Source organism: Rhipicephalus sanguineus, chromosome 4 (genome assembly GCF_013339695.2).
Source record: "Rhipicephalus sanguineus isolate Rsan-2018 chromosome 4, BIME_Rsan_1.4, whole genome shotgun sequence".
Classification (NCBI taxonomy): domain Eukaryota; kingdom Metazoa; phylum Arthropoda; class Arachnida; order Ixodida; family Ixodidae; genus Rhipicephalus; species Rhipicephalus sanguineus.
In genome coordinates, this window is record NC_051179.1 from 10,835,066 (window position 1) to 10,861,700 (window position 26,635).

A 26,635-nucleotide genomic window follows, 5' to 3' on the forward strand; every position below is an offset into this window, starting at 1 on the left:
GAGACAACAAAATATTGACAGTGAAAATTTCTCGCCAAGAGTTAAAAATAAATTTGAGCAAATTTCTCATTGTATGCATTGTGCTTTATTTACTTTTTTTAAATGTTCAGTTTGTGAACGTGACCCCACTGTATTGCAATTTCATCTTCCACCACGTGTAATACCTGGAAGGGCTAAGGTGTGTGAATAAATAAAACACTGCATAATTCGGTACTCCGATACACTGAATGAAACTTTTGTGCACCCTCAACTGCTTGACCCAGTCTACAATATTGCATGATACACCTACATATACCTATATCGTAGTTCTCTTGTTGCACCCTCAGGATTGTTCTAATGCTAGTACTAGTGACTGGTGAAATCACAGGATGAGAAAATAAGCCAAACGTTGAAAACAATACCTTACTTTATTACATGCAAAAATAGGCTTACCTAAGCCACACATAAGCCAAGGAAGGAAAAAGCAAAACTTGAAGAAAATATGGTTCTGACAGTAAAGCTGCCAGTTTTAACACATACATGGATACATACACAAAATGGAGCAATGCAGTATGCATATGGGCGCCACTCACAGGTAAAGTGGTGTTATCCCACTCATCAAAAACCAAGAGTCATCTTTTGTAAAGTTCAAGAACAGAACAAAAGCTCAATACCAGCCCAAAACTTCTCTTCATGAATGGCTACTGTCATACTCTACCTTGAGAAGTAGCTGGACAGAGCTCATCCTTGTTTCTTAGAATTTGAGAGAATTCTACAGAATCATGAAATGAATTGCAGTAACACCCCTAGTTACAGTAAAAAAAGAAAAAAAGGTCTGACTGAGTCTTCAACACTCAAAGGCAAAAACTAATGACTCCCTCACCAGTGCAAATCACTACTGGAAAAAAATCTTATTGGACTGCTCTTTCAAACACAGCCAGGAAGAAGCCCCTTGTGAGCATACTGTCCAGTCCAAGGCGCACACAGTGATTGCCCTGCGAGCCGAGCCCACGAAAAGGTAGCTCAGGCAGTGCATGGGCCAACACAAAACGTCCATTAGACCGAGCCAGTACATTCTGCACCACATCCTCATTTTCCTGCCTGAGCACTGAACAAGTCGAATAGACCACGCGCCTGCACCGAGGAAAATGCAGGGCATGCATCAGCAGCTTGCTCTGCACAGAGCTCAATCGCCGCAGCCGCTCTTGGCCCTCGGCACTCTCCGGGTCCAGTTGTTTGCCCGGTCGGTCACAGAGACCCGTACCAGAGCACGATGGGTCTACCATGATTAGCTCGGCTGAACACTGAGGTGCCGCATGTGGGTCGAGAGCCAAGAAGTCAGTCTCGAACACGCTGCAGATGGACTTGAAGCCACCACTTCTCACCAGGTGTCGCACTGCTTCTAGCCGTTCCCCGCTCCTGTCCACCGCCAAGATTGTCCTAAAGAAGAGCACAAGTCTCAAACCACCAGCAAACACTGTCAAGTACCATGCTTTCTAAGAGCTGAAATAATGCATATAGCATAGCACAACAAAGAATGGTAGACTAAGACAATTAATCTTCCAGGGTACCAATCCATGACAGAAACCAAAACGCTTTCAGGACACAGGGTAAGGGGGAAGAAAAAAAAAAGGGGGATCACTTCTTGAAACAAGCTACCAGCAGTGTTCCACGTCAGCCAATGAATCGCCACCACAGTGGTGTAGACAGGGAGGGTGGGGGGAGGAGGTCAACGAGACAAAATTCGTGGATACAGCCCTGTGTCACCATTTGAACACCGATTGGCCGCTTCTCATGTTTTGACGCGCCGCCCTTGCCATTGATAGAAGATGTCATGAAATCCGAGACTCCGTGTGGCACAGTTTGGCGCAATTTATGCAAATTTTATCAGGATGGTACAGTAAGTCCCATGTGGCGCACTTTGGCGTAGGAGTGGAATCACTGGATCGCCGTCGTGCTTGTCTAAATTCCCAATAACCCAGGAAAATGGTTTGAGCGGCACAACACAGATTCAAAGAACCGTTGAAAGACTGGAATAGAAGAGGATGGATAAACAATAAATGTTTTGCTGTTTATATGCATATGTGTGTTTTCGCAAGGCACCTAGAACTAGCTAGGAAGTTTTGAACAGGATCGGTGGTGACATCAGTAGAAGTTTAAGACTGCAAAGGGTTAACAGAGTTGAATCTCGATTTAACGAAACCCACTTTGGTGGCCTAGTGGATAAGGTGCTCAAATGCTGACCAGGGGGCTGTGGGGTCGAATCCCAGCCGCAGCGGCTGCATTTTCGATGGATAGAGGCCCGTGCACTTAGATTTAGATGCACATTAAAGAACCCCAGCTGGTCAAAATTTGTGGTTTTGGGACGTAAAACCCGAACAATTATTAACTATTATATTATATTATCGATTTAACTAAGTTATGACCACGCTCTAATTATTTCGCTAAATGGGACAATATTAATTGGAAATAACAGACAGGAAAGCCAAGGAAAGTACTATAGGGAAAGTATAGTTCTTTGTAGTAATTATGATGTAAATGTGAAGAAAGTAGAGTGGACGAAAAGATGACTTGCCGCCGGCAGGGACCGAACCTGGGACCTTCGAATAATGCGTCCGATGCTCTACCACTGAGCTACGGCGGCGGTCATCCTCCCATCCATTTTATGGGGTATATACGTGCATTAAACGTAGGAGTGTTAGTCAGCGCCGCTGGTAGCCATAATGGTAACTGTGGAACACTCTTTTTTTTTTGCCTGCTGGCATCACGAAGCATGTGATCTCTTTATGAGCTGGCAGCTGACCAATAATCCCTCGCATACTAACTTAGGTATCCAGTCCGCCAGAACGAGACCCTCGCTATGAACGAATGAAAGAAGCCCTTAAAACGCCCCCTTCTTTCGCTAAATGGGGAAATTCGTAAAATGGGGAAGGGGTTTTTCGGTCCTTCAATATCTAAATTTGTAACGTAGCAACATCCAAAAGCTACCACATAACTGCTTTTGCCACCAAACCACGCCTGCGCACATGAAAAACCCATGAGGGCAGCCCAACAGAGGCCCAGGCATTGAGCCCTCGATGTCCAAGCAATGCAGGCCAAGTAGACGGTCACATGAAGCTATGACAGGCTACCGATATGCAAAGATGTTGCGAATGATTGTAGTGATTGTGCAAGCAGACTGTGCGAGAAAGTTGCGAGGAGACTATCAGTGCTGTCGCCTAAACCATGAAGTAAAGAAAGCAACCACTGCCACTCCTAGCACCATTTGGCCCGTAAGAGTGCTACCGACTTCAGAGTCCATTGTTCTGTGCATGGGTGTAATGTGCAGCCTCATCAAAATTAAGCTGGGGACATGAATGGGATGCCTAGGTGTTTTAAACACGATAGCGATAGAGCGAATGCTCGAACAAAAGCCCGCCTGAGTCAAAATTAGAAGGAAATCGCCACTTTTTAAAGGGACAGTAAAGGCAAATATTAAGTCGACATTGATTGTTGAAATAGCGTTCCAGAAACCTCGTAGTGCTTGTTTCGTGCCAAGAAAATGCTTATTTTGAAAGAAAATCACGTTTTAGCGGTCCATACGGCGTTAGAGCAGTTCAAATCACCCGCCTAAACAGGCCTTCTGACGTAGCAGTTGCCGTGTCCAACGTTGCCCGCCTTTACTGCCCGGCTGCCCACGCTACGGTTTCTTGCGCAACAGCGACCATCAACCTTGCCAAGATGCAGCCACGGGCCACTCCGAAACTGTATAGTTCACTGTAACAGAGCTTAGCTTGGCCAGCAGCAGCAGTAGAGTAGCGACAGTGCGAAAACAGCGAGAGCCAAGCACACGCAGCAGTACGCGATACCGAACCTACTACTGAGACACGCAGCTCGGCAAAAATGGAACTTTTGAACCACTTGCGCCGTTCCCCATGGCAACGCCAAGAGGTTCTTTTTTCCACAAGTCAAACAAAAACGAACAAGCAGCATTTTATTACGTCTTGTGATGCCCGGAAGGTTCGTTTCTTATTGCAGCTAGTTTGATTCATCATCATCATCATCAGGCTGTCTACGCCCACTGCAGGGCAAAGCCTCTCCCATGTTCCGCCAATCAAACCGGTCCTGTGCTTTCTGCTGCCACGTTATACCTACAAACTTCTTAATCTGATCTATCCACCTAATTTTCTGTCTCCCCCTCAAACTAGTTTGTCGCGTGAGGGGGAGACAGACTAGCTTGATTACTAGTGGCTAATTGTACTCGGGATTCTTGACGTCATCAGGATCATTTCCAAAATGTCCCACTTGTGGCGCACGTCGTGTCCTACATTTACCTTAATTTCTTGATTAGTAGTGCACTGCTGTTGACATTGATATTTTAGACATTCTCACACATTGACCTTTCACTCTGACATAAATTGTTATTTGCCTTTAGTGTCCCTTTAAAAAAAAAAGAAACTTCATTAAATTGAGTTTCCTGGCCAAGTTAGTTTGTTAATTCAACTTCAACAAACAGACAGAACAGACAACGGACAAGGTTCTGCGCTGTTTGTTGAAGATGTGTTACCAACTAGTTCAATCTCAAACCTTGCAGTTAATTCAAGTTGGTGACAACATTGAACCTTACGGGCACCTGCCAGGGAATGAAAATTTTTTCGTTTGATCGGGAACTTCGTTAAATTGGGTTTTGTTGGGTCGAGTTTGAAGTAAATTTACATAAAAGCATTAAGAGCGGTCTCTCATGTATCAAACAACTGCTTTCTCCCTTCTCACAAAACTTGCATACATGCCATGTGGACAAGTCGGCAGCACAGTGTAATGCATCGCCATAGGGCTAGATAAAGCTTACTGTGCTGAAGTGGCTGGTGAACATGTTCAGGGATCGCCAAGTGGTTTGCAAAGCATAATAAATTTTTATTTCTCTGAAGCAGAACTGTACCAGAACAAACTTGGTGTGCATTGAACCTAAACCCGAAACAAAATGCATTATTTTTTTTATCTGTCTCGAAGAAGGTACGAGAGATACCAAGCGCTCACCCCCTGTTATTCATAAGCGCTGCCGCATAGGAGGTCTTCATGCCTGGAGCTGCACAGGCATCCAGTAGCACTGCACCTGGCCGGGGATCCAAGGCAATTACTGCCATGCCTGACGCCTGTAAATAAATAACACGTCCAGTCAGTCCCCTTTAACTTTCCCCATAAGATAACTGAAGCAACCCTTTAGCATAGTTATCTGCAATTAGCCAAAGACAAAAACCTTATTTTAGTGCTACAGTACTTGAGGAGGCATTCACAAAGCTGTGTTCAAGAAGGGCAGTGAGTGTTTCAGCTGGCAACCAGTGACATATGGGTAATTCCGTAAGTTTCTGGCTTACCAACCTTTTAATGGTGATAGAAATGAAACAACTGTGCCACTTTACAATATAATCTTTCACTTGAACACAGTTTTCACACCTCTGAACTAACGTTTGTGAACCCTTCAAAAAAAGAGACTAGACCTTCAAAATATCCGCGGACTGAAATCTTCACTTCATCAGCAACAATTTCTTTGCCTTGAAGATCTCCAGTTTTGCTGGACTCTTCTTCGTTGCTGCCCTCCCAAAGCTCGCTGTCCGAACTGGAGGAACATTGTCATGAAGCAGGCGGATGCCATGATGCAAAATCCCTCACCTTTCGTTTATTGCATTATGCAGTTCATGTAAACATAAGGCAGAGTTGAAACTTATGTTCAGGCCTCTTAAGAGGCAGCCGTTTTGACATCACTCCATGTTTCAGATGTGAAGCCAGAAACTTGTGGAGGGGCCATGCAACATGCCTGCACCTCACCTGCGGTGCTGTTGCTGGCTGGGCATTAAGAATCACACACCAGCTCTTATAAAATGTCAACAAACATTCATATCTTTGGGTATTCACAGCACAAATACAGTTAAGCGCACGGCAGCAGGTGTAGGCGTACTTACTACTGGTTACATGATTTTGTTAACCACTTCGGATTTAAAAACAGCACAAATATATGTCGAGAAATGTACAACTGGTTGCATCATCACAGTCGATTCATTGTTCAATAACACCTTGGGTTACCCTAGAGCTAGCTGTTTTTCCATGGCAGTTGCAATGCTCATTAATATTTCTTTGCAGAGACTATACCCTGAAAACACCTGTTCACATATACATGTCATGGCAGAAAGGAAGCAGAAAAGAGCAAAGCAAATGATATTTTGGATATGTAATGGCCTTTAACAGAACAGTGTGACCCACTACGTATACAATAGGTTGGCGGTAAGAATAAACCACGATGTTAAAGGCCAACTCCGGCGATTTTTCGAGGTCGATGGATCTCAATGAAATTCGCTGGGTACGTTCCTTTGCACGTTTGCGTCATTTATGCCAAATTACAGGCTTGAGACATGCGCAGATTGTTTGCAAATGAATTTTAAAGATTGTCTGCAAACGCCCTCCTGGCTTCCCACAATTATTGGCAACACTGCGTCTGTGACGTCAGTATTGGGAAGGCGGCGGAAGTGACGCAGCCGAGGGCACCGCTAACTTCGGCCGCTACAGCGAGCGTCTGCTGTGCTGGCCGAGACACTGTCAGTATCAGACACGGCACTGTCAGTCGCAGACATTACAGCTGATGCGCGGCGTGCTGACCTCTCCCCTGTGCACCTGCTCGTCCCGGCTGTCACAGTTTTCATATTTCGCGCCGGCGTGACCGGCATGCCTTGCACGACTTCCGGTTCGTTCGTAACAACGTCTATGTCATACGTAGACAGTACACTCGGTTGGGTTTTGGTTTTGGTGTTGCGCTTTTTTGCTTATTTAAAATTATTCTCCAATTTGCCGAGTATTTCTGCTATCGGGCCCGTAACAGGAGCGTCTCAGGAACATAAAAGCACCATTACTTTGACATGGCCAAAAAATTGCCGGAGTTGGCCTTTAAGAACCACCCCATTACGGTGACTGTCGCAACTTTTAAAAACTATGGCAACTGTTTATTCCAGAATGAAATATGGTAACACTTAACGTGCACTGACATTGCACAGCACACGGGCCTTTAGTATTTTGCCTCCATCGAGATGCAACCGCCGCGGCCGTGACTGAACCTACAACTTTTGGGTCAGCAGCCGAGAACTGTAACCACTGTAACACCGCGGACAGTCTGGCAACACTTAAATCATCCTTTCGCAGCACAGGCTTACCTCACATAAAAATGGTTGCTAACACTGTGCCTGTCGCTTTGTTCACATTACTTACAATCACTGGCATGTTATCCAGCAGGCTGATTGCACAATTGCAGCGTTCCCTAGTGGTATAGTGCCAAAAGCAGAAAGACTACACGTGGCCTTGGTGATTTGCTCTGGCAGTGTGCTGTTGAATGGTGCACGACTGGAGCTATTCGCGAAGAACACAGCACTAATTATTCTGAACAATATGTAGTGCAGGCATTAAATGCTTGAAAATGAATTTACACAGCCTGTACCCGCAAAAATCTTCATTAGTAAATATTTCACACTTTCCTTGCATGGGTGCAGTTCTGCACTCAGTGTAACGACAAACAAATGAAAGAAGCTGCCGCTGGCTTGAGGACACCACCCCAACTTTGTTGACCACCCGTGACGCATCACTGTGACGCATCACTGTGTTCCATTGTAACCAATGGAACATGGCACGAACTGAGGGCTGGATTCGACCCTTTCTTTCTTTCTTTTTTTTTTTTGATGGCTGGATTCAACTGTTCAAAAGGGAGTGTCGCCAGAGCTCGGAGAGGTTCTCAGTTTTGCCAAACTCGTGCCTTCCTGCATAGCACCCCTGCCCCCATTTTTGTTGCTCATGCACACATACCTTATCCTGCAGTAGAAGCTGCAAGTTTTTCACGAGGTCCAGTGTGTTCAGCTTGGCACCTGTGCCAAACACAAGCCAGTCACGTAGGTGAAAGTCCTTGAGGAACTCATGTGGCCCTAGGTGCCGCACTCGCTCCAAAAACCAGTCCAGTCCACGTCGGCGTGGGTAACGCACCCACCGGAAGCCCCGCTGCTCCAGTTGCTGTATCACAGTAGACGTGTTCAGCAGCAGAGTGTTGACACGAGCGTATCGTGGCAGTGACAGCGGCAGAGCTGCACAGGAGCACACTCTCAGTCGATCTTCTCATCAAGGTCAGGGGTGGCCTCGTGGTAAGCCTCGTAGACAAACAGGCCGAGGACCAGGTGGACGCAGAGCACACTGGCCACGGTGGCACCCACAGAGCATGCCGTAGTTGAAGCATGCCACAGCTCAGCCAGCGCCCACTGGGCTCCGAAGAAGGCACCCAGAGGGAGCGTCACCATCAGCGCCGTGTACAGCAGAAGTGTGGCCAGTGGGCCTGCCATGGCACCTCTTAGCTCAGCAAGCCTGCGTAATACACGAGGCCACCCCCAAAGAATCGTTATTACCTTTCTTGGACACATCTGCCAGAGCCTTCACAAGCTGGGGCCGGCAGGCAAGAACCTGGTCACCACGGGCACACATCCCTGGAGGGAGGGGCCGCTCACCAAATAGCACTTCGTGAACCAGAACCAACGCTATGGGCTTAGGCAGGCCCTCGTCCAGAAGTGGGCTTTGTGACACCACTGCTTCCAAGATGGCCAGCTTTTGACATACGCGTATCACCAGCGCTGCCAACTGGGTCCTGTTCTGCACCCATAAGACAACCCTGAGGCCTGCACACTGACTAAAGGCACGATACAGGTACTCTAGAAGAGTGAGGTGCCAACGCAAATGGTGACCATAAACTGAAAGGTCACACGGGATACTGTCTTTAGTTATGTTCTATGAACATGCATAAAGATGAAAAGACACGAAAACCACCTGTGCAGGTAGCTTTTTCTACCAGGGGTGAGACGGCTGAAATCGATTTGGGAGCAGTTTTGGGAGCAGCAAAATTTCAATTTAGGAGCAGGAGAACCTTGTTTGGGAGCAGTTAGCGGCATTTATTATGTCGTTTTTGGAGCTTGAAAAAACAAATTTGTAGTAACTTGGAGGAACAAGCACATATTTTAATCGGCTTAGAATACACATAACATTCAAAGAGCCTTTGGAGAAAGCTTTTTTTAACAGATTATTGCCAGGTATGAACTACACTACCTTTTTACAAACCACGCAATTTATATAACCCTGGTAACAACATATGAAATAGATAAAAAAAAGTTTTTCCAAGTAGGTTCACTTTACATTTGAAAATAAGAAAAGAAAAAACATCACACTTCTCAAATAATAAAAAAAAAATCCCGCTGTGATGGCTTTCGAGATAGCGCGCGCGCGCGCGCCAGTGATCGCGACCGCGCAAAGTTCAAAGTTGCTCCTCGCGCGACACGCGTTTCCTGTCTGCTTCGACGGCAGGCCTTCCGAGCGGGGTGATGTTATCGCATGCAGCCTCCGAGCGACGGCAATGGGCCGGCTCGTTTGCTTCGGCCGCGTGCGTCACCTCTGCTCGCGTGCTTTTACCCGCTGTAGAACATACAATTCGCGGGGGGATCTTATCAATTTGGACTTCATACCGGAAGGACATGACGGCGACGGCAAGAACCCCTCGAGACTGTCCATATAATTGCTATCGCAATAAAAACTGATTGCACAAGAATTGTATAGTCACATAGCAGTACGTCTTTGAACGGTCAATGAATGATTCTGACTAGCACGCGATTGCGGCGACGCCTTCGCGCGTAACATCAGGAAAGAACAAAAGCGGTATGGCCACCGACGAACGCGCCAGTATGACCACCCCCATAGGCGTGCGCACGAAGGGGGGGGGGGGGGGGCAAAGTCGATACCGCCCATACTTTGACTTAATCGGAAGGAGGGGCGCTGCGATTAATATTTGCCCTCCCTGAAGGGCGAACCCTCAGGAAGCTTTCGAATAGCGTACGCAAAGCTTTGCGTTGGCTTTTCGCACAACTGCGCATGCGTCGTACGCTAACCGCTTGCGGGCTCCCGTTAAGTGACGGAAATAGCGGGCCGCAAACGCTAACACTAACTTAGCGTACGCTATTCGAAAACTGCCTAAAATAAAGCGCCTTCAGCTATCTGCTCGGCTGCGCGGGCGGCGTAGCGTCACGTGTACCGCACGCTTTTAATAGGTGATAACAAAAGCGCGCTGCGCCACCGTTCGCTGCCACCTCGTGAGGGACCGCCTTCAAAAATGCGTCGCGAGCGCCGAGAAACCTTACCCCTCGGATAAAGTGTTCTAGAAAGGGGTAGTGGGCTGACTGGAGGCCGTGCACTGACGCACTTTATGTCTCACCTGATAGATGGCGCCACCACCACCTGCAATGTAAGCGACGCGTTGCTGCCCTCAGTGCGAAGGTTAGTTTGCCAGCGCTTCAAGCACAAACTACTCTTGTGCAACCCCTGTACATAGCCATTTTCGTTGCTTTTTTTTCTTTTGCGTGAGCATATTCTTGCTTTGGTCGTCGTTCTGGCGCATGAAGTATCGCAAACATGAGCGCGTCATCAGCGGGCGCCGGACGCAATATATGCTGTAAACCGCCAGTTTTGTATTGCAGTAGCGAGCTCTCGCTTAAAAAAAAAGATCTCGCAGTTTTATTGCGTTTAGATAATTAATTAATTTATGGGGTTTTACGTGCCAGAACCACTTTCTGATTATGAAGCACGCCGTAGTGGAGGACTGCGGAAATTTCGACCACCTGGGGCAGGGGCGTAGCCAAAGGGGGGGGGGGGCTCAACCCTCCCCCCGAAATTTTTCAATTTTGCTTGCATATATAGACACGCACACATACATACACACGCACGAACATACATAAAGTATGGTTGAACCCCCCCCCCCCCCCGAAAAAAATTTCTGGTACGCCCCTGACCTGGGGTTCTTTAACGTGCACTGACATGGATTGCCTTTAGATAAAAGAGACTAATATTTTCATGCTAGCGTTTGTACTCGGTAGTCTCTTTAGTGAGGTCATACTCTCACTAAATAAAACAATATTACTAGCGCTATCAGTTGATATATTCTCCTGAAAAGTGCAAGAAAATGTGTGGGAGTGCACAGCAGGAAAGACCTATCCTAATCATGCCCAAGAAATAAAAGACCGAAAGTAAGGGTAGACCATGCAATCAGATTTTGCTTCTTGAAGACCCCTCACATGCTGGAAATTATATTTGTGTAAGAAATTGCATGCAAACACCGCTATCAGTTGAGTGCAAAATTCAGTTAGCAATTCTGCTGACACTATAATATGCCTAAAAGGTTCATATGCACTCTTTTCTACAGAACTATTTGTCCGCACTCCAGTATTTAGAAAAATGAATTTGTAATGAAGGTGTGGAAAAATGTAGACAACAATCGTTCGCGGAAATAAGTGAAAAGTTTATTTGGTGGGGCAGCACAATGACCTTATATACTCCACAAAAGCCATGCGTATCAATCACTTTCATTTTTTTTTTCAAAGTGAAAACAGATGGAAAAAAGCTGAAATAGCTTGAAGAGGGCCTTGCCCCATTTTGTACTTATCAGCGTGTGCGGCAAAAAGCATGTCTCCTAAAACAGCCCAATAGATGCTAGAAAAATACTCACAAAGAGACGCTAAATATTTTCAATAGCATACTTAGCATAGCATAAATTTAAAAAGTTCACAAAAGCACATGAATACTCAACACATATTGTTCACACAATAAGTGAAGACACTGAATCAGAAGAAATACTAAAAAAATGACAAATAGACACATTTCCATTCAAACACATGCATTTTTATACAGATCTACTGACGTTCTGGTATATCATATTAATCGAACTGTTGATGGTACGCCAAGGACCAAAGCCACCATTCACAATTGAATTAAGGGTTTATTGCTATAGTATGCATGGCGAGTGGCAATTAACATACTATCTTGCTTGTTTTTCAAATCTGGCATTTTCTTGTATTTGGGTCAGTGAAACAGAAAAAGAATATTCAGAGAAGATTCATACTTCAAGTTTAACCTACACTTGTAAAATCTAAACGCAGGAACAATAATAAAATTTTAAAAATCTTCTATGGCAAGGAAAAAAAAAAGTGCAGCGGCTTATCTTGAAGTGCTTTGCTTTTTGGCGTTTGCCTGCTCTGTCTGTGTTTAGCCCCTTAATGTAAAAATGAAGTCGCGTAACAACATAGAATTGGATTATTTTTTGAGAGAGCATTGAGGCATGGCTTCGGCACCCAACCTCTTGCCAAAGCCTTGCTTTCACAATGGTCAGCACATCTAAACTGCTGTCTGCATGGAGTTCTTCACATGAAAAGCAGCCCGTGAACAAGTCTTGCTACCAATCTACATTATTCACAACTACAGGAACTGAAAAATGAAACGTATTGACGAAGCAATGCTCGGCCGAAAACCTGCAGCGACGACGAAACACAGCAGCAGCCCTACAGCAGCGGGGCGAAGGCTCCCATTGCTGACGATGGTAGCGCCGCCACGCGGGCACTCAGGAAAACGAGAACTCGTTTACATTTTTTGCGCCGCGGCAACGTACCCTCTCCCCGGAGAGTGGGCTCACTACCCAATATTCTAGAACACTATACCTCGGACACTACGTCGTTACCGCTCGTACACTACACATATTTACAACCGCTCAGAGGCGATTATCACAGCACTATGGAAGCCTCTATTACAAAGGCGCGTAGAAGGACACGCTTGCGCGCGTTAACGTGTTCTGCGAACGTATCCCTGGCACTGCTTCTAAAGTTACGTTTTCCCACGCTGAAAGTGACGCAGGCTTGAAAATTCTTGATTGTGGGGCCGTTTCGGCGCAGTTCGGCGCAATTTTTGCAATTTTAATGCTTTTGGAGCAGCTTGGCGCAGGAAAACGGAATCGTATCAAAAATGCGCAATATGCGCAGCTGTCTCACCCCTGTATTCCGCCACTGTGTGGCCTTTGAGATGATAGGGGCCCTTCCTGCTCTGCTTGTGTACTGTGTTTTGTACATGTGCTTTTTTGTAACACAGATCCATAAAACTTGCTCAGCTCATCTATCCATCACATTAACTAGCTTTTGCCCCCTCAAGATCACAATACAGTACAGGCACCAACAGGAGCTCTACCTCCAACATTGAAATAGTGTGACATATCAGCAAATATGATGCCAAGATCCTCCAAATGGAGTACTAGTCGATGTACTTCTGTGCACAGTTCACACAGTACTTTCAAAATGTTTTCTTTTCAGTGGAAAGGTGTGGGAAAGACATTGGCTGTATGATTACCATACCTGCCAACTTAGGGACCTCTGAAATCAGGAGACTCGCTGCGGAAAGGGGGGGGGGGGGAGGGGATGAACAAAAGTTGTTTTGGGTGACGCCTGTGATCGGTCAACAGAATTGTCCTTACCTCAAATGGTCACTTCAAAGGGGCCCTGCAACACTTTTTGAACATACTCAGAATTCACTGAAGATCAGTAGTTGAGGTTCTTGTGAACATGTGAGACAAATATAGCACTGCACGGCACATGGAATTTGCACTTTCATTTCACGGACAGCCGAAAATGGCTCACTCTCCTCTAGGCAAATTGAAACTGACACGGCCAAGGGCTGATCTCATGATTGCAAACGCATCCTCGGCAAAGCTTATATTGGGAGTCTCAAGTTCAATAAACAACAGATATAAAACTATCTCACTTCAGTAACACCAGAGTAAGCCCTCTTAGTAGTTCCTGTCTCAATCAATGGTCGTCTGCTTATCTTGTTTCTTTCTATGCTCATAGGAGGCAGTACGCGGTTTAGTAAAGCCCGTGCTATTTCGAACTCTACAGACCCGAGTGGGTCACTTGCTTCACACTGAACACACTACCACAGTAATTACCAATTCATATCGGCAGTTCCAAATCCAGTGGCATGCTGGCCAGTGCACACTTTCTTTTACGTGCATCGCAAGCTAGACACCTGGGCAGACATCGCTAGGTGCTGAGCCAAGTGAAACTGCTTGAAATCTGGGTTTTGCTACTATCCGTCAGTCAACCTGAAACAGTACAACACTGATGAGCATCACATACTCGCAGAGCTTGGCCATACTTTAATCAACCGCAGCGTGATAGCACCAGAAGTGTGTGCTGCATAGTTACCACGGGCGCATCGGGGTGTCGCAGCGGTGATCTCGTGATTACTTGCGATCATACCGGAACTGTAGTTTTTTTTTTTTTTGAAATTGGGTTGGGGCAGTTTATCGAGAGATTTATGGCTGCGATCGTACAATCGGGAAGACAGATCAGAAATTAGAAGCCTCCCGCAAAAATCGGGAGGGTTGGCAGGTATGGATTACCAATCATAATTCATCTCAACCCTCCATTTCAAAGCCTTGTAGACCGATATACTCTAAAGGCCTGACCACACGTACGCGTTGACGCACTGCAACGCGTACGTGTGGTCGGGCCTTAAGACAACTTCCTGTGACAAGGAAAACCTACGGAGTGACATAGATAAATGAAAGTGCTTGTGAAAATAGTCCCACAATCTAATCTGCATTTTTCTAAAGCTTGAGAAATGAGACAATCTTACTTACTACAATTATTATTCTAACCTTAAATACATAACTAGCATTGAGCTTTAACTTATTATTTCTTTACTTTGTTCTTTACAGGCGATAGTTTAGTGCTGGTGATGACAAGGACAACAACAGGATGACACATTGGACATTCACAAAAAAAAAAAAAAAGTTTAATTTCTTGACAAACAGGCCCAAATCACCACACTTGCTCTTTACGTTTTGGCAAATGTGAAGCCAGTGCAAGTGAAAGTTAACTTGGTTCAATGTGTGCCCCAAGAAGCAAACGAAAAACATAGCGAAACTGCTGAACTATTTGGAGGTGCCGCACATGTGTTAAAGGGGTGGTGCCACCAAATTTGTGGCTTGCGCATTCTTTGCTGTAAGCGTTTCCTATAGCTCCAGGAAGCATGATGCACGCACCAAGATTCATGTATTCTCGCTAAATAACTTAATATCGCCTTTTGATTTGGACAACTTTCGGTTTCGGTTTCTGGGCGCCGAGGTTGGGCAGTGACGTAGAAGTGTAGGAGGCGTGGTCACGTGACCACACAAGGCTGTGACGCACATAGCCAGGAAGCGATCGAAACTCGGGGAGTGATGTAGCAACCGATGCTTTGCCGGTACTACAGTGAACTAGAATGTATTCTAGTTCATTACAGCCGGTACGTACGTTGCGGAAGTGGCGGAGGTCCGCAGGTCACTCACGTTACTACAGCAGATTTGGTGTGACGTCACTACAACTTTCGTTGCCCATCCTACAGATCTACGTCACTTTTGGCGCGCTAGCGATGGGTTTCGATCGGGAGAATGAGCATTTAGGTACACTTTGGAAGTGAATTAAAATATATTCTAAACGTTTGCTTTGTCCGACCCTTCGTGTGGAATGTCCTTGCATACAGGGGAAACCCACAACAGGCTTGTTATAGCCTCGAAATTTGGTGGCACCACCCCTTTAAGCTCCATCCCTGCACTTTTTGAAAGTAGGACAAAAAGGGTGGAAAAAAAAGCAAAGAATTGCAAAGTGAGAAAAAAATCTGGATTCTGAATATGTAGACTTGTTTGGATATCTGAATATGTTTGTGTTTAAAAACCATAAACTTGTCAAGCCAAAAATCTTTTTGTGTCAGTTGCTGCCTTGAAGGCAAGACCACTTGTCGAAGCGTTGGCTCCAGCTACGCCCCGTGTTCCAAAAAATTTCATATAAGATCAAGATCTTTAGTGAGAAAATAACTTGTCAAATTACTACTTGTGACCACCAACATGCTAAAAGACTACATATATGATCACTTTTTTTTTTTGCGACCTTACAAAGCCATTGGATTCTCCATATAACATTTTTTTTTTAATTTTTAAGCCAGTGCAATGTTGCTAACTGAAAATAGTTTCATATTTAAACCCCAATGAAATTCTACTTTTACTATCTCAGCAGTTGGCTGAGAGGAACTGCACAACTCAATATCTTTAACTGGTACAGAAAAGAAGACATTCCTGTAAAAATTATGATTAAAAATGTGTTCTTGGGATCACGTAAATTAATAGAATGTAAGGTTATTTGATACAATATTAGAGAAAAAAATAGATGGCTGCCACCACTCCCATACAAATTACGGATCAAATAGTTGAGCCAATCACACCCCATTCATATTAGGGTGTATTATCTGTGCCAGCAATATCGTACCACTCATGCTACAGTATTACCCTTCCATGTTAAATCAAATGTACTAGGATGCAAAAACATTTCAGCTACACAATTTGCTCAATGCACACATTAAAGGGGTACTGACACAAAATTTCGCGGCCGAGATAGCCTGCGGGATCGATTCCCGTGAACATGCGTATATCATCTGCAAAATATCAACAGCGAATATAGCTTGGAAGGTATTCTAAATGAATTTTGAAGTCTGCGTGAGCGATCGACACCCTTGCGCTACTGACACCATCAAAGGTGACGTACGATGCCTTGGTGACCCCCATGGAGGAAGGAATGCTAAGGAGAGGCCCTATCGTATTTCAATGCATTGCGAAAAGTGTGGTGGAAGTGACGTCAGATTTATGGGGCAAACAAACTGGTATGGGGCAAACAAAACAGCAGACGCCCCGTGGCCCCGCGGCGTGCTCTCCGCGGTGGTTAGCTTCTGCGCAGATTTGTAGCCCCGGCGTAAACTTAGCGCGTATTGTGCGGTTCGCACGCAGTAAAATGTTGCAAGCAGACGTTTACGAGGCTATTCGTGCGTGGCAGGCCCGAGCGCAGCGTGCTGAAATTCTTCGTGGAGCGTTTTTGTGCAACAGTACAGAATACCGGTACGTGCTGTGATCAAAAACGTTCAGCCCCTGCACCATCATATTCGAACTCACCTTGCAGTGACTTACACGTTCTGCTGGGCTTTAGCCCTTCCCTTTCTCGTAGCCAGATTTCCTGATCTATTGCCGGATTAGCGGTTCTTTGTTCGTGTATATGGAGTGAGCGTAGTAGCTATTCAGCGCAACGCCAACCTATAGTTGACGTAACTTCACGTCGAAAAGAGGACACCGCTGTATTGTATACGCGATCATGCACGTAAAGTTTGTAATTCCAGTACGCACACAGCAACAAGCACGCAGCGAGCGCACACCGCACAATACATACATCACGTAGTCCGATAACAACAACATAAGCTTATTGCCCTTTCGTTGAACAACACAGCCTCTAAAAACGTACGATGCCTTCGGCGCACGTTATGTACGGCGCGTCAGACGCCAAAAACAAAAGTTCATGAGTGTTCTGAGTTGACACAATGAGTAAGCAACAGAGCGCACATCCGAGAGCTTTGCATGCAAATACCATGCATTAGTGATCAGCAATGAAGCGAACGTGTACGTACACATGAAAAGTGCACGTGATTTGCACCGGGTATACGCAACAGCTGGGCATTGCATAGCTTTCCTAAAGAACACACACAAGGAGCAGCATGCGTGAACAGACTGCGCTGCGGCGCCGCTTGCAGTTGCATGGCGAAAAAAAAAAAGGCTCGAATCGCGCATGCGCTTGCAAATGATGCGACGGAAATCGCGAAATGTTTCGCTGCTCCTTTGCTAGGAGGCGATGCAGGTGTTTGCGATGTGGAGGCTTCACGAATGTGACGTCAGGGCCGCTCCTTAGTTTTCCTTCCTCCATGGTGACCCCCTGCTTCCCTCACGTGACCACAGTGCAACAAGTTATGATGATGTCATGGCCGCCATGTTTTTTTGCCGTGTTCGCTCCAGCAGCTTACTTCTCGGCGGCTGCTTGCGAACCACGTGGAAGCGCGTCATAGTTCTGTGTGCTGACGTGATCGAGCGCTGCACCCGTTAGGTGGTGATAGTTGCACCCGGTGGCACGGAGCAAGAATTCTTGAGGAGGCGAAACTGCACTCGCTCGGGCGTCCTAATAAAGTCACGGAATCGGGCACAGTGCTCACGCGCTCTCTGTCGTGAGAGTCCGTTAGCGGAGAAGGAAAAACGCGCGCATCCCTTTCACCGCGTTCTCCGGTGAAGCTCGTTGGTTCAAGGCCATTCGTCGCCGATTCGCCGTTCGCGCTTCACGCCCGAATGGATGTGTTTTTGTGCGCCTCACCGGCTCCAAATTTTAACGCGACAGCGTTAAAGAGCTCGTGTCGCAGAAATACCGGTGTTGGCGTCGGTGAGGTTAGCAATTGAGAAGGCGATGCGCACGGGGCCCGATTACGCTATCGCGTTCTACTCTTAAAGGCGAAGCTCATGCGCACTCCAAGTTCTTTCGGTAAATTAACGAGAAAAATGGCGTCACATACAGGAAAATTGCCAGCGTGATATATTTCGTACAACGCGAAATCAATAATTTTTGATAACGTGAACTCAATGAGTTTGCCATCAATTCAGATTTATACTCGGGGACAACTTTCTGTGGCAATGAAGGGAAAGCTACGGGGGGCTCCGTCTGCACATGTACTGCTACGCGAAGTAGTCCAGTTTGGCGCGCGTCTCGTAACGCCGTGGAAAGTGATGGCTAGCGTTGTATTTCGACGCAAACGCTGCTTAGCGTCTAAGGTACGGGCAAAAGGCGTGACTTTTTCAAGCACGCAAGAACGCAAAGTGACAACGTATAAAGTAAAAGAAATACAAATATCTCGCTTGTGTGCGCTGCGCTCCGTCTCAAAAAGCTACATGTAGAAAATGAAGGAGCATTTTATATATATCATGCAAAAAATACGGACGCAACTGTGGGACTACATTCATTAGCGGGATACGTGCATTGTGGCTCTGTAGCTTTCCCTTCATTGCCACAGAAAGTTGTCCCCGAGTATAGGTTGTTGCGGCGGCCGCATTTAGATGGAGGCGAAATACTAAAGGACCGTGTGCTTACATTTAGGTGCACGTTACAAAACACCAGGTGGTCGAAATTTCATGTCTTTTTTTGAGAACAGCAGACAAGTAGCTGGGACAACACACGGAAAGATTGAAGGCACGGCGTTTCGTAACAACACTGGCCGTTTCGGTTTGTCAAGGAGAACTTCGCCACATAACTTGCAAGTGACGCCAGTTCCTGTCTTCCATCAGCCATCACCGAGCACATACGTCTCAGTGACCGCGCTGCGTTTACGTTCGTGCACGGATCGTTCGGCGACTGATCGTTTGCCTTGCGCTTATGACGAACGAGAGTCGTTCAGGATATTATGCAGCCTGCAGTGTCGTTGGTGGTGTCACACGTAATGGTTAAAACAACTTCGCACAAGTAACCTACAGCGGCGCTCTTCGCCGCCTGCATTTTCCGGCGCTCAAACTGCACAGATTTCGTCACTGATTGCTGCATAAAACCATGGCCCAATAACATGTTTGGCACCCAGTCGGGGTTCGTTTCATCGAAGAGCTAAGAGGGCCTCCCGAAAACCAAGGCGCAATGGCTGTGTTCAATTCGGTGCTTCACGTTTCGACAAAAAGTGACCTCGCACATAACTCCGTGGTGATAAATTCGGCGAAAAGGTGTGGAGATTCGGAAGCATAACTTGCCTGTTATGAAGTGACACCCGCACACACAAACATTGTGCAACGTCTGAGGTCCTTCCTGCTTACGCGTGCATAAGCCATGCGCTCAGCTCCTCACACAGCTCACGTTCGGTCGCACGCGTTTGTGATCACGTTTGGCAACCAGTACGTCCCCGCGTCTGGTCCTTTTCTTTTTTTTTTATTTACACTTCTCGTGCAGCAGCCCCAAATATCGTAAAAATCGCCGTTGCTATGTGCAGCGTTTACGGGAAATGCGAGAGCCGCACAGCTCGACTCGGTGTCGTTTGCTGCCATGTGCTCGGTAATGGCGGCACATGCTGCGAAATCATATCCCAGAGTTCCGCGGTGTGACGTAGTTGCAAGTTATGTATAGCGCCGCCTGTCCATGTCACTGTCCGAGAAGTGCTTCTCGCAAACGTAGTCACGAGGCGTCAGCTGTCGGTCTTTTCTTGGTATGGCGCGAGCCCACGCTTCCAACCTCAATGGGTCACTAGGAACTTTGAAGGTAATTACCTTCTCCTTGCAGGACGCGTACTCAATGCTGCAGTTCGGCACGACACATTTCCGCCTCATCCTGAAGAAGCACTGGTCGAAATCTGCAAAGCACTCTCCTTTGTCGCGGCGTGAACGCGTGCGCAAACATCGAGGAGTCGGCGCCGCCGGCGCAACGCACGGAAGCCACTGAGAGCGCTAAAGAAAAAGAAACCAGCAAATCGCGAAGGGAACTTTCCCTCCCAAGGCCACCTACACATGCGCGTGCACAACATGCGAGCAAGGAGCGCGTGCATGCGGCGGCAGACGTCGTCTGCTCAGGCGCCACTACTGGCAGTTCGTTTCAAGCCACGTACGGCCTATAATTCTGGCAGTATCGATTAGCAACTACAGCTAAAATATCTGTCATATCTACCGATTGGTGTCACAGACAGAAATCTTAGAAATTTTTCATTGTACGAGGCGCTATCACGATTTTTATGTGTCGCGTCCATACAAGAGCTTGTAAAAGATGGCAACTAAAGTCCCTGGATATGAAGGGTCTTTAATGGCAACTAGAGTTACTGTATATGCTACCTTTAGGTAGCAGAGTTGCGGATCTGTCTTCCAAACGCCGCTAGCAACCATGCATTGCGGAGAAGCTGACGCTCGGTTCAAGTTTTTTATTTCTCGACGACGCCGCTGCAGCGAACTGAATTAACACTAGTCACCAATATTCAATGTTTATCGCCTGTCTTCGGCACGCCAGCCATGTTAATCGGCGACACGGTAGACATGTCACCTGCAAAAACTGAGTGCGACTTCACCGTATAGCTCCGGTTGCTAGCCAGACCTATGCGCAACTCTGCTACCTAAAGGTAGCATATATAGTAACTCTAATGGCAACAGGCTGAGAGCGTCATCTGTCGTGCTTCGGCGTAAACCGCATTCTGCCGTGACGCTATCACGCCGCCCTCGGGCGCTGCCGCGGCCTGGGGATTCTCCTCCTCAAATACTTTTCTCCGTGCCCGGTGGCCTGTCACTTTTGAAGCCGAAACTGACACTGGCCGGTAACGAGGAGCCTGCAATTAATTACCTATCGCGTGCTGCAGCAAACGATGTGCCGTGTTATGACTAACAGGCCCCCAGTAACACATTGCAGAAAAAAAAAAAAGACGCGATGCCAAAATTTTTGCATCAGTACCCCTTTAATGTTGTGAGATGATGAGAGTGGCTAATACAGGTGTCGCAGACTGAAAGAGCTATGCACCAACCACGACGGTATGGTGCTGCCATACTTACTGTACGGTAAACCAGCACTGCTAAAACACCCTATTAAACAAAACATGTTGGTAAATGTTTCACTTTTGTGCTATGACGAATTCCTCTGAGGTAAAGGTCAAACCATTTTTTCGAGTGGGTATATTGCCAGTAGTGTCGTGGGATCAGCTGACTGCGGTCACGTGGCAAGGTGACTTGCGTTAACAGTTAAGCACTCCTTCAATCCACTCCTTCACTGAAGTAGTGGATTACCAACTAGCCTGTGATGCTGCTCTAATTAAGTTTAAGCACTCCTTCATGCTAATTCTTTGCACATGTTTTGAGGCCTTGTCCTGCAACTTGCGAATTTACTGCAGGCTATGCATTCCAATGAATAGAAACATCCATATAGAGGGACCATCGTTGCACACTTGGCACGGACATTGCACAGAATGGGGTATAGCTCAACACCTGAGCTGCCTATAAATCCCCCACCAACTAATTTCACTCAAATGAATGGCCAAATGAAACATTTATATGAACAAATTTTACTAAGGCCAGATAGGCACTCTGCAATGGTAAGGTGCTAAGGTTTACCACGTTTCATTGAAAATGTCGTGCGTCCCGGAGACAAGGGCTGACCACTGACGCCAAGTAACCCTTTAGCTTATAAGCTGTATTCGGAATTTTTTTTCTTCTTATCAGTAGTGAAGTGCTGCCAACTTTCCGCTCGGGCTTAGTCACATGACTGCATCAAGCCAACAAGGACAGACTGGCAGCAGATTTCCACTTGGGTAGGCTCTGCTGTTTACCAGCACGATATCCACTCTTTTTCTTTTTTATTCTCCATTTATCAAGCGTGAACGTGCCAAATCACATTACAGTAGGGACAGAGGCACATGTTCACACCCTGTGGGTGGCTTACTTTAAATTACAGCTGACAGTCAACGTGGTTATGAGCACGCTGCCACTTTATTTTGAAGTGTTTTGAAAAATTGTGTAAGTGTGAGGTACTATCATGATGGAGAGAAACACGAACAGTGTAGCATCTATGCGCTCTGCTGTTCCACATTTCTTTTCAAGCAGTTGTAACCTGCACGGTAATAAAAAGCCACTAGAGTCATCCATGACAAAGTCAAGGCACACTCCAGCATCTTTTTATTACCACCAAGATCAGAGCGCGATGAAAACAGCGCGCTGCATTGTTCGCGTTTCTTTCCATCGCACCTGTACAGCCGTCAGCACTCACCACCACGTGGCCTCGACCTGCTTTGACTGACGCCAGCGCCGCCAAGCGTTGGTCACATGCTTCCTGCCGCTGACGACAAATGGAGTGCGGCATAGAGTTTCCTACAATACTTACTAGAGGGAACTCTGGCGCTAGTGTCTATCCGGGAGCTGCAACGCATGATGCTTCAGCCAGCATGGGAATGATGGGTAGTACACAAATTTGTCTAAACTTCGTACTTTCGGCTCCGTTTGACTCCGCGTTGGCTGCATCCGCTTTGTCGAAAAACGAAGTTCAGCAAAAGTCAGCAGTTTCACTTCGCCACTTTAACTTCTTTAGGCTCAGCAATTCAAATCTGGTTACGAAGTTCACAACGATCCATTCTTTTATCCGAAAGAAAACCAAAATATAGCAATAAACAAAGCCACAAGTACGTTTGAAGCCACAAGCACAAAGACTAGGCAAATTTGTGTACTACCCATCATTCCCATGGTAGCTGAACGATCGCAGCGCCAGAGTCCCCCTCTAGTTAATATTACGAAACTCTATGGAGTACGGGTCGAATACACTCACTTGGCAGGTCCGTTTTCGCCACGTTTCGCTCGTGGCTACATTCTCATGCGCGCCCATGAAATTCGTTGAAACATGCTTATCTCGGAAATGAACAATTGCGTGCCTGAACTACAACACTGTATTTCAGATTTATTCATTGTGCAAATTTAGAAACGCCATGAACGTGCGTTTTCTCGGCTTTTCCAACATATAATTTCTTTCGAGTGACAGCTGCGATTTCAAACTCGAAAGGTGCGCGAGCTGTTGCATGCAATGGTTCATTACCAGGATATAAGCATGCAGCAACGAATTTCATGGGCGCGCGCGAGAACGTAGCCAGGAGCGAAACGTAGTGAAAACGGACCTGCCAAGTGAGTGTATTCGACTCGCCGGCCAGGCAGAAGTGAAACTGAAATTCACTAGTGAAATCGACCCGCGCTCCATCTATTGTTGGCTGCAGGAAACATACCGTATCCAACGCTTGGCGTCAGTCAAAGTGGGTCGAGGCCATGTGGCGGAGCGTTCGAGTTCAGCGTGCTGACGGCTGTACATGCACATAGGCATACTTACTGGGGGTGCAAGGCTCATCTCCCCACTTTTGGGGGCAGTGTACAGGCAAGCCAAAAACTGAGGTGAGCTTTTCTTTCAACACAGCGGTCATGAACCATACTATAGATTTTTATAACGTTGGCAGGGTTCTGTTTGTAGTTGCCTAAGTCTATGGCCAGACTTAGGGATATTTGCCCCTGCAGTTCCAGCTTTCCCGTAAGGTTTCTGTGTAATCTGCTGTGCATTTCACAAGTGCCTGTGTGGTCTGTTGACATCGGCCATTTTTTTAACACATTTTTTTTAACAGCCCCTGTGTGTTGCAGAAGTCTGAGCCCCCTTTTTTAGCTGTAAGTTCCGTTCTACAATTAACAGATTGGACTCGATCATGTCTCAGAAGTAAGGAATTCACGCGTTCGGATTCGATTGTGTCTCAAGAGTCGGAAATCCACGTGCTGGGGAAACTGAATGGCGTCACGGAAGTCCGGACACTGCGTGGGTGGCGTTGCGATACATCCGATTTGTTGTCTCGGAAGTATGGAATATCTCCGTAGCTGTGCATGCCGTGTCGACTATGCACAGCGACGCGTTCGCTGGGGAAACTGATTCAATAGTGTCGCAGAAGGCATGGCACTTCCTTTAACAAAATGCGCTCGATCTGGCACACCAGTGACTCGGGCACACAGCGCACGCTGGCAAAATACTGAAAACTGCAAAGCAACACGTGGGTTACTGGCACCCCAGTGACACGGGCACACCACGGACACTAGCAAAACAGTGAGAGCCGATGGGAAAACATGCTGGATGTAACTTCAGCAACTGCTGCCTGAACAATATCTGAGAACAGTAAATTGCCGGCATTCTCGCCTGATTGGCTGTAGCGACTGCTGACACAATATGCTCTGCCTAATTAAAACAGCCGATGTCAACACTCCGCACATATGCGAAATGCATAGCGGATTACCTTACGGGAAAGCTGGAACTGCAGGGGCAAATTTAGCCGTCAGATTTGGCGGTAGTCTGGCAACACCGAGCCCCCCAAGTCTGGCAACAGACTTGTGCAACACCAAACGGAAACCTGACAAGATACTGACACGGTGGTTGAACATTAGTACGCATTTAGGCAGCACATGAGGAAGCTTCCGAACATTAGACCAAGTTACGGGCAACAATTATTATAATATCAAGCTATACAGATTTCGAATAAACAGAAAGCTATAATAAATTAGACAGAGACCACTAGTAAGCTCAAAAGAATGTATAAAACGTTTCTTGTAATGACAGCATGTGCATTGTAGGCTGTTTTTGGATTAATTTTGACTGTACTCGTAACATTCCCACTTTTTCCGGTTTTTGTATGCCCAGTGTACTGATGCATTTCCGTTCACTACATATCTGTGACGCGATAAAAAGGCATATTTAGCTTATGATGTCTAGCTCGTGAATCCTGTGTGTATGAGTGAGTGACAACTTTATTCTGTGTGAACTATTTGTTTATGTAATATGCATTTATAATGTGTATTCTGTGGGAATGTTGTATACACAGTTGAAACTCAGTCTAACAAAGTGGTTGGAATGCTCGAATTATTTCATTAAATCGAGAAGTTTGTAAAATCGAGAAAGAATTTTTTTGGTTCTTCGAAATTTAAAATTGTTACGTTGCAACAACCAAAAACTACTAGGCCATTGTTCTTGCCGCCAATCTACTTCTGTGCATGTGAAAGGTCTGTGACGGCGGCCCTGACATGGAGCATCCTATTTCGCCTGGACATAGGGGCCACCACGTCCGGGCGACGCAGGCCAGAAAGACGGCTACGTGAAGCAATGACGGGTGAACAATATGCAGGGATGTGGAGAATGGATGAAGTGATTGCGCGAGCAGGCCGAGCCAGAATGTTGCAAGGAGTGCCATGAAATCACGAAACCAACCACCGCCGCATGTAGCACCACCCAGTACGTGAGTGCGCTACCAACTGCCGAGTTTATTGCTCCATGCATGGGCGCGGCGTGCAGCCTCGTGAAACTGAAGCTAGGGCCATGAGTAGGGAGCTTAGACGTTTTAATGTGATAGTGTTAGAGTGCACGCTTGAAGAAAAACCAGTCTCTGCAAAATTGTATGGAAATCACAGCTTTTTTATTCAGGTATTTCTGGAAAAATTTTGTTAAATCGGGTTTGCCGGCCAAGCTAGTTTGTTAATTTGAGCTGATAACACTGCGCCTTATGGGTATTTGCTGGGGAATCGAAATTTATTCGTTAGATCGGGGACTTCATAAAAATAGGTTTCGTTAGATCGAGGTTTAACTGTATGTAATGTACCTCATATTTGTTACCAGACGTAATAGAAGTTATCTTCTTTTTTTTTAGTTTTTTTTTCGGCTGTATATTAAGCACAACCCGAATGTTTATATAATGTGCACTATATTGTATATGTTTCTGTAATCGCTTATGAACTGAAGGGGGGCAGGGGCCTTGTCAGGATGTTTCAGCCTCTGCAGGAAATACCCTGAATTAAAAATATTTTGATTCGCTTTTATTTAACGATTGTCTTGTGTACCCTGCCACGATGCAAGCTGCTTATGCGACGCTTTTACGCCTTGGCTGCCAGCTTTGCGAAGGAGGCCCATGGCAGTTTTCTTTTTCACGTTAGTATACTTTATTGTTATTGTTCTTGTGTGCCTGCTAACAGCACTTAGGTGCCGTTGTATGTGTGCAGCAGGGCCAAATCCTCTTAAGCTTTATGCGCAGCTTTTTCGTTGATCTCCCGCAACACTGTTCGAAATAGTTTTCTAGCAAGAAAGTGAGAAGTTTGCACACTCACCGGCTGCCGGGAACTCGCTACCAAGGACTGAAGAGAGGCTGCGGGCGAGTTGTTCAGGGCGTCAACGATGCGCGCAGCCTCTTTGTAACGCCTGGGCGTGCGGATAAATCCTCGCCATTCCTGCGGCATCGTGTAGACACTGCAGCAGTGTTAGACCTTTTTGTGCTAACCTTAGTAGGACTAGCTTTTCTATTTTCTTTGGCAACCGAAAAAATGATAGCACGCGCAGATCAGTGCACGCGCCGCACACGAAACGATGGCTGACGCGATTGACGCGATCCAAAGCCCAAACCAGCC

General features: G+C 46.4%; 2 protein-coding genes across 2 annotated transcripts; both read right to left on the minus strand.

The window, feature by feature from the left end:
* Window positions 1–388: 388 nt before the first annotated feature.
* On the minus strand, window positions 389–26,621 carry LOC119389370 (28S rRNA (cytosine-C(5))-methyltransferase). The gene is made up of 5 exons (XM_037656594.2): window positions 26,339–26,621; window positions 8,388–8,628; window positions 7,801–8,072; window positions 4,996–5,111; window positions 389–1,419 (listed from the first exon to the last, which is right to left on the minus strand). The coding sequence occupies exons 1-5, from the start codon at window positions 26,465–26,467 to the stop codon at window positions 891–893; spliced, it is 1,287 nt and encodes a 428-aa protein (XP_037512522.1). The 5' UTR covers window positions 26,468–26,621; the 3' UTR covers window positions 389–890.
* LOC119389373 (vacuolar ATPase assembly integral membrane protein VMA21) lies at window positions 7,940–13,869 on the minus strand. Its single transcript, XM_037656598.2, has 2 exons — window positions 13,781–13,869; window positions 7,940–8,346 (listed from the first exon to the last, which is right to left on the minus strand). The coding sequence occupies exons 1-2, from the start codon at window positions 13,786–13,788 to the stop codon at window positions 8,091–8,093; spliced, it is 264 nt and encodes an 87-aa protein (XP_037512526.1). The 5' UTR covers window positions 13,789–13,869; the 3' UTR covers window positions 7,940–8,090.
* Window positions 26,622–26,635: the final 14 nt, after the last annotated feature.